The sequence below is a fragment of the Oryx dammah genome, unplaced genomic scaffold (genome assembly GCF_014754425.2).
Source record: "Oryx dammah isolate SB20612 unplaced genomic scaffold, SCBI_Odam_1.1 HiC_scaffold_5, whole genome shotgun sequence".
In the NCBI taxonomy this organism is placed as follows: domain Eukaryota; kingdom Metazoa; phylum Chordata; class Mammalia; order Artiodactyla; family Bovidae; genus Oryx; species Oryx dammah.
Genome location: NW_024070189.1, coordinates 62,350,281 through 62,362,799, shown reverse-complemented (window position 1 = coordinate 62,362,799; position 12,519 = coordinate 62,350,281). Strand labels below are relative to the sequence as shown.

Genomic DNA, 12,519 nt, shown 5'->3' with positions numbered 1-12,519 from the left:
GTTCTGGTCCAGAAATTACTCCTGGAAGGGCTTAGGCCCAGAAAGCCTCTGAGAGCCACAGAGTGGATGCCTGGTGAGAAGAACTGCCCCACAGGGCAGGTCTCCATGGAGCCCTGTTACAGGGAGTTTTTGTTTTTGTTTTAGCAGATGAGGCAGCAATTCTTCTCTGAGGCCGGCTCTGAAAAAACACTTGCCAGAGCAAGCAACTGATTGACCCTGGGGAAAGGTGAAGCTGGAGAGGAGCAAATGTCCATTAAAACTGACTTGGGCCACTTGGAGGTGGGAGGCGGGCTGTGCTTAGGTCAGCCTGCTCGGGATCCCCTTTTATGCCCCTTTCCCAAGTGGCGCAACCAATGACCAGAGCATCCTCAGCACTGGGTCTAATTCGGTGCGGTTTTATTGTAGAAATGCGGCCCCTGTTGACCCAGGACAGCCTAACCACAGAGTGCTGCAGGTGGAGCCCCCGTGCCTCTAGACCAGCTTCCCCTTCCCCTGTGCGGGCAAAGAAAACTGGGTCCTCGGACCCGGGCGGCACCGATTTAAACTCTGTGTCCCCTCACTTCCCACCCCAGGGACGAAGCCTCTGAGAGCCATCATTCCTAAGTCCAGCTGAGTTCACACTCGGATCCTAGCGGGACTCTCCAGTGCCAAAGAGTGGGAGAGGCGGTAGTAACCGCAAGAAGACGGCCACAGGGCCAAGGAGTCCTGACAGGCAGCTCGAACCTAGCTGCGCGCTTGGCTAGCTGCACGCTCCTCTCGCCTGCTCCTTCGGCAAAGTAGGGAAGTCAGCTGGATGCGAGGAAGGCTCCCTGGTCCTGGCGGATGTGCTGTCTTCAGGAAGGCACCCCGGCTGGTCCCACTGCCCACGGAAGAAAGCCTCCACCAGGGGAGCAGCACAGTTCCCCGCGACCAGGAGGATGGGGACCCTCTGCAGCCTCCGAACGCCTCCGACTCCCTTGATGCACACGGTGCTGCTCGAGGGCGGGAAGGGTGTGGGGGGTCAAAGGGCAGTGTTCCCAGGGGCATCAGGTGCACCCTGCCCAGCTCATACCTACTGCTGGCGGCGAGACCGGGACCCGGTGCGGCTACACCGGCCGCATCTTCCAGGGCGCGCGCGCGTCCCGCAGAGAGCGGTCGTGGGGCAGAGCGGCGAAGGCCGAGTGGCGCAGCTGGCAGCCGATGAAGAGGATGACGAGCGCCACGGAGAGCAGCAGCAGGAAGAAGAGCAGCAGGTAGGTGGGCAGGTCGGGCTTGGCGGCAGCGCCGTCCCGCATCCCGCGCGCGGTGGCCAGCTCCAGCGGCAAAGCGCCCTCCGCCTTGACCGTGGCTGCCAGCGCCAGCGCGCCGCCTACCGCCGCCTCGGGGCCGCCCGTGGTGTTGAACACGTCGCCGTACATGGCCCGCGGGGCTGCCGACCCCCGGCCGCCTCACTTCGCTTCCATGGTGCGCCCTGCCCGCTCCTCTACGCGCGACCCACTGCAAGCCAGGTGCCTGCGGGACCGCCGGGACTGCGAAGCCCCGGACTGCTCCTTCCCACCGCACTCAGCTGCCCTATCTGCGGGGTGGTGGACCCCAGCGCTCCGAGCTGGACGGCTCGGCACCTGCGATCCCCGGACTTTTCAGATCTGTCACCGTCGCCACCCACTGTTCTGAATTAGTCACCTGGGTTTACGGCCGTCCTTTCAGTTCGAACCCCAGCTCCGGTGAGCTCCGGGCTCCAGGACACCCCTGGGCTGCGGCGGCGGCGGAGAGAGGTGAGTGGTGCGTTCGGCCGCAGCTCGGGGTTCCTGCTCTGCACCTCCAGACACCAGTGCACCGAGGGCTCAGTCCGGGAGTCCTCCGCGCCCTCCCGCTGCCGAATCTCAGGGCAGTTCTGTAGCCTTGAGTCCCCGCTGAGACACCTGGTGTGCGGCGAGCCTGTCCCCGCGGGCTCCAGCTGCGGCGCTCCAGTCCAGAGCAGGAGACTGAGCTCCGAGGCGGCCCCGCGAGCTCCGGTCCCGGGCGGGGGCGGGACTGCTGGCGACTATCCCCGGGGAGCGGCTGCGAGCCAATGAGAGCAAGAGAGGACAGGGCTGCGCCTGCCCCCGGCCCGGCCTCACATCACTCACGGAAGGAGGGACACACAGAGAGGGAGGGAGGGAGGAAAAACACAGGGTCACGGAAAGACAGATGGATGAAGCGCCGATTACAGACCTGTGAGCAGAGACAATGCAAAACAGACAATATGGACAGCAAACCGATTCGGAGACCAGGCTCAGCCAAGCATGGACACCTGCTTTCGTCCTTCTCATGGACATTCTCCCTCCAGGCACAGCCCGGTTGGCTCCCAGCCCCAAGACTGAGTAGTTCTGGGAGGGCCAAGAGGCTGAGCTCAAGGGCAGAGGGCTCCCAGATGAGCTGAAGCTGCTTCCTGGGGCCCCGCTCCTCCCCAGTGGAGCGTACATATGAGCTCACCTTCTCAGTGCACCTGGCCTGCAGTGCTCAGACACAGAGGGCCAGAGGCAGATGCGGCCCACCTGCCTGTAGCAGCCCTGGCAAACACTTGGTGGCCAGAACAGAGGTGAGGGGTCAGCAGGACCAAGGGAGTGTCCCCTTTCCAGAAGTCCACAGTGTTCATCTCCTTTGGAAGTTTTCCAAGCCTCCCAGATTAGAATGGGAACCAGTGCCAGCCACCATGGCCCCTGGGCTCTTCAGAAGCACTGACTGCCCTGGGCTGTCATGGTCTGGAATGGAACAGAAGGAAGCACTTGCCCCCAAGATTCTGAAGGAGGCACTCCCTTACGGGTTAAGAGTGATGGTGCCTCCTTCCCTTTCACACCCGAGCACTTCACTTCTCACTTGAATCCCAGCTCCAAGACCCCTACAGGGCGAGCCAAGGGCACAACTCCGTCTCTCTCCTCCATACCTTCTTCCCCTGTCAAGGGGTGCAGGACATGGGAGAGCTTGGTGAGCACTGGCTGCAGGAACCGGAGGGAAGATAAGCTTTTTTATTCCCCTCTCCCCAGCTGCACCTCATACCTGCCCACAGGCTTAATTAACAAGGACTAGTAAGGTGTGCAAGGCTGCCCTTGGCCAGCGCTCATTCCTTTAAAGCCCAGCTCAGCCCAGGAGAAACACCTCTGCAAGCTCTTTGCCTAACATGAAAATTTGTGAGCCTAAGTCCTGACCCTACAGAGAGTCTGACTGCTTGCTATGTGAGATGCAGGAGCGCTGCAAGGAGATCCAACCAGTCCATCCTAAAGGAGATCAGTCCTGGGTGTTCACTGGAAGGACTGATGCTGAGCTGAAACTCCAATACTTTGGCCATGTCATGCGAAGAGTTGACTCATTGGAAAAGATCCTGATGCTGGGAGGGGTTGGGGGCGGGAGGAGAAGGGGACGACAGAGAATGGGATGGCTGGATGGCATCACCGACTCGACGGACATGACTTTGAGTGAACTCTGGGAGTTGGTGAGGGACAGGGAGGCCTGGTGTGCTGTGATTCATGGGGTCAAAAGGAGTCGGACACGACTGAGTGACTGAACTGACTGACTGACTGAAGTCCTGACCCTACAGAGTCTGACTGCCTGCTGTGTGAGGTGCAGGAGCGCTCCAGAGGCCCTCCTATAGTTCCATAGATGGGCCTGTGGGGTGCTTCCCTGGGCACAGAGGGGGATTGTGTGTGGTGCGGGGTAGAGTGGGACCTGGCAGGACTCAGCATGACCCCATCTGCCCTTTATGGTCCTGGGGCACTGCCCAGTGTGCTCCAAGGGCATAGGACCTTAAGCCGCTGTGCCTGGCTTCTGCTTAGCCCAACTTCTCATTTTCCAGATGGGAAAGCTGCCTCTGAGAGGGGCAAGGCTTTATCCATGTTAGCACAGGACAGCCTCCACATAACAGTGTGCAGTAGCCATGGATGTGGGCCACTCAGGAGAGGGGCAGAGTCCCTTTGTCTGTAGGCCTGAGCCATTTGAGACCGCATTCATTCAGCCAGCAGGATCCTAGAGACCTTATGTGAAACCCGAACAAGCCTTCTCAGGGCCACTGTCAGCCACGGGGAGAGTCAGCGTGTGGATTAACGGAGAGGGGTTTTTCCAGGTGAAGCCCCTGCTGTCAGTAACTCCCTGGGTTCTTTGTTTGCTTTTTAAGGTATAACAAAATTATTTTTAGTTGAATATTAATAAATTATTTTTCATTAAAGATTGTGCCCATCTGAAATATATACAATGAAGGAAAACATCGAAATGTTTTTGGTTTGTAGCCTCAGTTTGTGGTTTGGCCTGGAATTTCCTTCATGTGTTTGGGGAGTCATCCCTAACCCTGCCGACCCCGCTTCCTCTCTGCTCTGCCACCGAGGTCAGGTAAGACTCTAGGCAGTGGTGGGAAGGCTGGGTGGCTCAGTTGGGAGGGCCTCAGCAGAATCAGGGATAGGCTCCTGGTTTTGGACTATAAAATAAAGGTTTATGGTAGGTGATTTCTGGCTCTGAAATAGTGCTGTTCTCCTCCAGGAAGTGGGCACAGAGCAGGGCGTATCTGCAAGAGGGTCTGGTGTGGATTGAGAATCCCCACAGCTCCGTTGCTTGTGGTAGGAGCAGGGAAATCTCTAGAAATGCTCATTTGTCCTCAGAGCTGTGGCTTTTCATCATCATATTGCATTTTGCAGAAGTAACACATGCACGGCCTTGCAGCCTGTGATTGGAGGAGCTGGGACTTGAACCTGGGCAGTGGGCTTCTGTGTCCACACACTGAACCAGGACTGTCGGCCACCTCTGATTTAGCAGAGTCCTAGCAGCCATGATTCACAGACCTCCTCTTTCCACAGGCCAAGCACTTGTTCCTCACAGCAACCTGTGAGGCAGACATGGTAGCACCTCCATGTCCCCAAGGAGCAGGCTGAAACCTTGAGAAGCGGTGTCGCCCCCCAAAGTCACACGGCAGGGTCTGGGCGCCAAGGAGCCTCAGACTTGGCAGCTTGTGCTCATCCACTCAGTCTTTTTTTTTTTTTTTTAATGGACTTAGAGTCTGTACTCATTTTAACAATTTTATTTATTTATTTATTTTTGGCTGTGCTGGGTCTTCATGGATGCATGGGTTTTTCTCCTTGCAGAGAGCTGGAAGCACCCTCCAGCTGTGGTGTACAGGCTTCTCTCTGCGGCGGCTTCTCTTACTGTGGGGCATGAGCTCTAGGTCGCCTGGGCTGCAGTAGTTGTTGCCCTCGGTCTCGGTAGTTGTGGCGCCCAGGCTCTAGAGCCCAGGCTCAGTACTAGTTGTGGTGGAGGGCTTTGTTGTTCTGTGGCATGTGGGATCTTCCCGTCTCAGGGATCAAACCTGCATGGACAGGCGGATTCTTTACCACTGAGCCACACCGTCTTAAGCTGCTTTTTCTACTGAGACACTTAGCAAAGAGAGTATGGTCAAACTGCCTTTCCTTTTGGTAAAGTTGGAGGAGGTCTTTTGCCCTTTTGGGTGGGGAGGGAGGTCCTTTGGTCCAAAAGTGGGCACTGTTTCTTTTTGGAAAGATGTTCAGAGCCCTGGGAAGGCGGTCAGGTTCCCTGAATATTCCCTAGCAGGAAATGAAACAAGACTGGTGCTGAGTAAATGCAGAGATGAAGTTTACACAGCTTTTTACACAAGCCAGAGCGACCTTCCATTAGGGAGCTTTGTGTACCCATACATTTAAGTCGGGAAAGATTATGAAGGGGCTCGGAAGTAGGCTTTGACAGGCAGAGGCCACAGGGTGGGACCCCGGCAGGACCTCTTCCCCATTATGTGGTCACTGAGTGACACAGCCTCCCTCCCCGTTGGCCTGTCTGCCAAGAGACCAAGAGGCAATGGTGCCTTTCCTGCCATGCTGGGGCCATTTGCTAGCCGTTTAATGGAAACTTGGGAGACTGCAAGCACTGGAGCCCCAGGACTTCATAAACTGTGCCTCTCCAGCCCTCCATGCCTGGTGAAACTATTTTTGTTTCTTCTGCTTGCTAGGGAATTATTATTAAAGCACTCAGCATCACCAAGAGGCTGGGGTGAAGATCAAGGCTGAAATGCTGCCGTCTGAAGTTGGAGTTCATTGCTGCCGGTGTGGGTTTCCCTGTGAATACTGCATGTATTCAACTGCTGTGGAGTGGCCTCCACATCCTCCGTGAATGCTGGTGAAGCTGTTGCTCACAGACCTTTAATTCTAACTATCACCCCGGCAATGTTTGGTTTTGTCGTTTTGGTTTTGTTTTTGAGATGACTTTGGCAACTGTTGTGGTCGGTAACTGAGGTCGCTTTTTAGAACGTCCGTTTTAGGAACTAAATAACAAGTAGGCCAAGCCCAAGCTTGAAATGAAGTGATTTTTCCAAATGGAAACAGGCAGCAGGGGGCTTGAGAATGGTCAGGCCGGGCCTTTCGAGGGCTTGCAGTCTGGTTTGTGGAGCGGGAAAACTGGAGAAAGGATGGGGAATGAGGGAGAGATGATTCTGGAAGGAGGGAGCTCACTGAAGGGATCAGGTCCCAGAAAAGGGCATCTCCACCTCTGTCCTCTGGTCCCACGGGCCTGCGGGTCTCTCGGGATCAGAGGGTGGGATGGAGAGTCAGTGAAGCAATTCCTGGGCTGCCTGGGACCTGACGTGTAGGCTGGGGGCGCTGTCTTTGACTCTGGAGGTGGGATGTCTCTGGATGTTTTTTGGACAGTCTCACTGGTTAGTCGAGAAGGCACTGGCACCCCACTCCAGTACTCTTGCCCCGAAAATCCCATGGACGGAGGAGCCTGGTAGGCTGCAGTCCACACAGTCGCTAGGAGTTGGACACGACTGAGCGACTTCATCTTCACTTTTCACTTTCATGCACTGGAGAAGGAAATGGCAACCCACTCCAGCGTTCTTGCCTGGAGAATCCCAGGGGTGGGGGAGCCTGGTGGGCTGCTGTCTCTGGGGTCGCACAGAGTCAGACACGACTGAAGCGACTCAGCAGCAGCCGCAGCAGCACTGGTAATGCCTCAACATCCTCCTCTTTAGTCTCAGTGACATGTGGCCTCACCTGCCTTTCCGGGTCCCTGTGTAGCCTCCAGCCAAATGGGTTCCAGTGACATAAGACTTGCAGGTTATTGGGACCTGTTGCCATCCCTGGGGCCCCATCTCCTGGACTCCTCTGGGAAGGTCAGGGGTTTGCCTGAAGGTGAAACTGACCTCCTGCTGCTGCCTGGCCTGGCTGGGTGTTGGGTGGAGTCACCAGTTGGGTCACTGCATGCTAAGACAGACCACTGCTCTGGTCAAGGATGGGAAGCAGGCTCCAAGTTGGAGCCAGCATATGCCGAGCGGGACAGGATTGTTGTTTGAAATCAGTAACCAGACTCAGGGACACCTGTGGTCCCTTTTCCAGTATCAAGGCGTGGGGTACTTGACCTGTGAGGATGCACTTGGAGGGACACTGGGGCCCAGAAGTTGTGACAGGCAGCAAGGCTGGGCAGATGTATGTTCAGTTAATGAAGAGGTACCCCAACCCACCCCATCTGTGGCTTGTTGGAGAACTACTCCATGGAAGGGTCTGGGACTTGGTGAGGCCAGGGCAAAGGAACTCAGTCAAGAAGGGCTGGCTACTTTTTAATTGCATGTCCTAAGGTTTAGGATGCGCTCATCAAGTGGGATGCAGGATTATGTTAGACAGCACAGGGGTGTGATATTAAATAGCATTGAATCACACGATGTGAAAATTACTGTCTTGTAATCACCTTTAATTATTCTGATGATGGCAAGAAGAAAAGTCTGTTTTGGTCCTGGGTCAGTTCAGATCCTCTGAGAAGCACGTGCAAGAGATTTACTGGTAGAAATACCTGTGATGGAGAAAAGGCATGGGAGCTGGAATCGCTGGAAGAGCCTTAGGTATCAGTGGAGGTCTGACACCTGTAAGAGGAGAGAGGGAAGGAACAACTTGGTAAGAAGTACCTCTAACTAAAAGTGTCTCATCCAGGCCAGTGGGGCGGTGGTGGGGGTGGGCATTGTCAGAAGAGCCCCATCAGGCAAGCTGTGTGCAGCTGGGCAGTGCTGGGCTCAGAGGATGGTTAAAAGGGTCATCTGTCTGGGGCTGGGGCTGGGGCTGGTAACCCTTTACACAGGGCTCCTGAGGCCTGGAGGAAGGGGCACCTGCTAGGGTTGAAGTCCAGACCAGACTCATCTCTCCCTTGGAAGCCCCCCTGCCTAACCCCCAGCCCTAGCTAACTCTTTCCGTCTGGGCTTTCTCCTGGGTGGGTGAGACCAGGCAGCCTCCAGCCGTTTTCTGATGGCTTTGACTGGGTGCCTCAGATTCAGAGTCTTCCAAGGATGAGAGTTACACCCTGAGTCTGGGCCAAGGTTAGAGCCCAGGGCCTCAGCCAGACCCCCTTGAAGCCAGTGCTTTGTGTGGTTTTGGGTATAAGTTTGTGCGTGTCCTGGGCAGCCTACTGTGGCAGGACCTTCTCTCTCTCATTGTCACTGGTGTCTCCACGGGGCTTCCTACTACCCCGTGCTGTCCTCGTGGTCCATCCTTAGGGGCAGATCCAGGTTTTGTGGAGCCTGCAGCTCTTACATCTCAGGGGCCCTCTCTGAGAACAACAGCACAAAATTAGATTTTTAAATAAATATTTATTTAGAATGAGAAACTGAATCTAAATAAATTTTAAAAAGCTGACCAAGATCTAAAAATACAGGAGAACAATCCAAACTGGCTTCTGGGGCCATACCCTTCCATCCTCACATTCTTTGGTACCTGGTGTTGGGTGACAACTCCATACAGGGTCCCCCTTCTGACCCTGCACCTTTGGGTCTAGACTCCAGTGAGCTGAGGTGCTGGGAGTGTTCCTGAGATCCCCAGTGGAGAGGGCTGACAGTACCTTGCTTCCAAAGTAACTGGCAACCCCTTAGTTACATGCGCTAACACTTGGAGGAAATGTATTTCTAATTCAGCCTCCTCTTGCCTGGATCCCCTAAATTTCCATGGTTTCTTCAGCACCACACAACCCAAGGAAAAGTGTAACTGGGGAATTTGGAGGGGAAAACAATAGTCTTAGCTGTTGCTTTTGCAAACTTTATAAACACGCAATAGGTCAGCATGAGCTGGGAGGGCCTCATGCTTAAGCCTTATAGCCTCATGGTAAACCCAGCTGAAGCCATCCTGAATGTGTCCCCTGCCAGAGACAACCCGTTATCCTTAGATCTCGCCTGAGTCAGTGACGTACAGTGGCTCCTACTGAGCTTTTTGAAATAAAACTCATTCCGCTTAATTTTTATTCTGGTTGTAAAAGTAGTATTTGGGCATTACTGAGAAAATACAGACAAGGGTAAAGGAGACAGTGAAAGTCATCCTGGAATAAACCCTGTTGGCAAATAGTAACAATTTAGAATTTCATTCTTCTCCCAGCCCCTGCCAGGGGTTTGACATGACATTGATGCCAACAGGTTGGAACCTGCGGACATCAGCATGTCATGGGCATTATGTTCCTCTTTTTGGTCTGGCTGGTTGCTCTAGAACATTCTTGATTGCCAGACTCCATTACTTTTCCTACCCAAAGCCCTGTAAGGCTCATATGAGGGCCTGACACAGAAGATGTGGCACAGCTGGGGGTCTTGATGAGCGAGATGCCCATTTTGGCTCCAGCACATTTGAGAGGGTGGGAAGGGGTCTCTACTTGTTCACAGACCCAGATCTGTGAGCTGAAGGCTGGTCCTGCTTCCATCTCTGTCTGAGATCCCTGGTATAGGGTGTGGGCAACAGTAGAGACAGGGGATTTACCACCAAGGAAGAACTGGGAAGCATCATTAGGCATAACCTTAGGGTTCAGGTATGGTTGAACCTTTGCCTGGAAGGTATAGGGATGGCTCAGGTGATCTGTAACCCCACCCATGGCTGAGGGCAGCACCAGCTAGAAAGACTTGGTCTGAGTCAGCAAGAAACTCTGGGTTTGGGGCCTGCAGGGAGGCATGTCTCCAATTCCTATGGTCAGTATATCCTTCTCTTGGCAGCCCCAGAGTAAGCCTCCCGGGCAGCCTGCAGGGAGGCTGGGTTGGGATGGGGAGCTTCAGCTCACTCTGCCTCCAGATTCTGCTCCAGAGCTGGGGTCCCAGGTGAGCACTGAGGGGCTGACTCTCCTCTCAGGGGTTGAGTCCTGGCTCTGAATGGACAGGCATGCCTCCCTACTACCCTCCCATCTCAAGGGCCAGGCTGCAGACCCGGTTCTCTTCTAGAGGAGACTCTTCCATGGTGGCAGTACCCTGCCAGCTGGTCCGGGCTTCCCACAGACCCTGTCTTCATGGACACAGATCCTGAAGCCACTTCCTAAGCTGACAGGAGGTGGAAAAGGAGAGACATCCTCTGACAACATTTTCCATCCCTGACTAGAATGAGGCAGAAAATCCAGGTTTACACAATTTTTAAGAGTACTTTTCAGAAATAATTAGAAAATTATTTATAAAAGATTATTCCTAATTTCCATAGAAGATAATTATGTTTTCCTTTTTTTCTTCCAAAGTTTTAACAAAACAAAAATACAGCTAGGTTTCTCTCTCATCAAAGTCCTAGGGATCCCAGTTATCTTAATTTTGGAAAAGTCCCTCCCTGCAGCCAGTCACTCCTGTTCCACAGCTGCCCCTCAGGCAGGATCCGGGGGATGTGGGAGATGGCTTTCATTTCTTCCCTATCCTTCCACCTCTGGGCGGTGTCAACTTTTCCAAGATCCTGGTCAGAGACTATGGGCAGAAGGAACCAAGGATGTGGGGTCAGACCAGAGAAAGGGCTCCTGCCTGAAGAAACAGCACATTGGTCATGAAGAAATCTGAGAGAATGTCCTTGACGGCGAGGGAGGGATGAACATGTCCATGGCCTGATTCATGAGGAAATGTGATTATTTAAAAAAAAAGTTTTAAGTGAGAGAACTGACGCTGTCCTTTAAGTGGCATTTTAAAACCTAAATTAGAAACTACATTAGCATTGCCATTTGATGCTGAAGCACAAGGAATCTGACCTGTTCCTTCACTGGGGCTCAGGCTCCCAGGTCAGAAGTTAGGGGGTCTCCATCTGGGAAGGTTTCTCCTGGGGAGTCATGTGTGGTCCCTATACCCCAGTGCTGCTGGGGAAGGGGGCTTCTCCCACCACTCCCTAAGGAGGCTGCCTGTGGGCTCTCTGCGAGATGGGAGACGTGGGCTGGATGACTGGGCGTCATCTGGCCCCTCTTTGAGAAAGCCTTTGAAAATGACACCCCCCAAGATACAGTGTTGAGTGGGTTTTCTCAACTGGAACCAAAGAGGGAAAACAGGAAGAGGCATGGGAGTGTTAAGGGCATTGAGATACCCCAGGCCCCCGCCCAGCCTGGCTGCGTCTCGTGTTTACCCGCCCAGGCAAGACTGGCAGTTCCTGCACCGCCCATAAGTGTTGCCGAGCTGTGCGGCGGTGTTCTCAAGAGACCCACTCTGTTCTCCTCATGGTAACTCTTCTCCCCAAACCCTTCTGAATCACCTGCGAGCCTTAAAAATGCAGTTCTGGCCTCAACCCCGGAGATCTGAATCTAGTCTTTGGAGCTGGGAGTGTATGTGTGGGTGCACGCACATGTGTGTGCGTGTGAGAGAGAGAGAGAGAGAGAGAGAGAGAAATGTCCTCAAGCACTGACCAAGGCACCCTTCTGCGTGTCCTGACACCTGTGATCCTTGTAGGCAGATGGCAGTCAGACTGTCCAACATAAACTGCCTCCTTTAACAAAGGAGTCAAATGATTGGCTTTTGAGTTTCAGGAGTTGAGGCCTGGTTCTAAGGTTTGGATTAAGACACCATGAGGAAGGGGAAGTCTGTGGCCAGCCCACATAGTGCCTTTGGGTGAACTGTAAAGAGGTGTCTTTCTCCTCGGCAGGGCATCAGCAGATTTTAGCCTCTGAGTGAGCCCTCACCCACAGCAGGCCACACACACACACACAGGCGCACGCTGCTCTGCCATATGGGAGTCTCCTGTGCAAAGGTAGGCTTCCCCATCCCTGAAATTGGAAGAGACCTCCCTGGTCTTGGGGCAGGGTCGAGTCGGAGGTGAGGAGAGCAGAGCTGGTGGGGACACGAGGTGACCTTAAGGTGTTTGGTGGGTCCCTGAGAGGGGGCACAGGGCCACTCTGCTCTGGAACAGAGAACAGAAACCCAGATAGTTTGGGGGAGCAGAGGGAGAGAACAGATGCCTCTCTTAGGTAGAGCCCTAGGGAGGAGGCAGAGGGCCCAGGATGTGGACGGCTCCCCAGCCCCACCGGGTGCGAGGCAGCAGAAAGGTTCCTGAAAGCTCACCTTAGCACCCTGTGCAAGAGCCAGGGGTGGGGTGGGGGGCACAGCTAGCTTCCTCCGGCTCCACAGTGGTTTGGAGACTGCAGGGGGGCTTGTGAGAAGGCCACGAGACGTGCTCCGAGAAGGCCACGGGAGTGGCAGGAGGTATCTGAGGACCGCTTTTGGATGCGGATGAGGGTCTGTGTAGCAGGAACTTGCAGGACTGACATTTCAGAGGCAGAGAGAACAGTGGCGGTGGACAAAGAGGACCACCCACCTTCAGCTGCAGAACT

The 12,519-nt window shown here is 54.4% G+C and overlaps 1 protein-coding gene across 1 annotated transcript; it reads right to left on the bottom strand.

Moving 5' to 3' along the window:
* Positions 1-375: 375 nt before the first annotated feature.
* On the bottom strand, positions 376-2,056 carry SMIM32 (small integral membrane protein 32). The gene has a single exon (XM_040240035.1). The coding sequence runs from the start codon at positions 1,395-1,397 to the stop codon at positions 1,086-1,088; it is 312 nt and encodes a 103-aa protein (XP_040095969.1). The 5' UTR covers positions 1,398-2,056; the 3' UTR covers positions 376-1,085.
* Between the last annotated feature and the right edge of the window lie 10,463 nt (positions 2,057-12,519).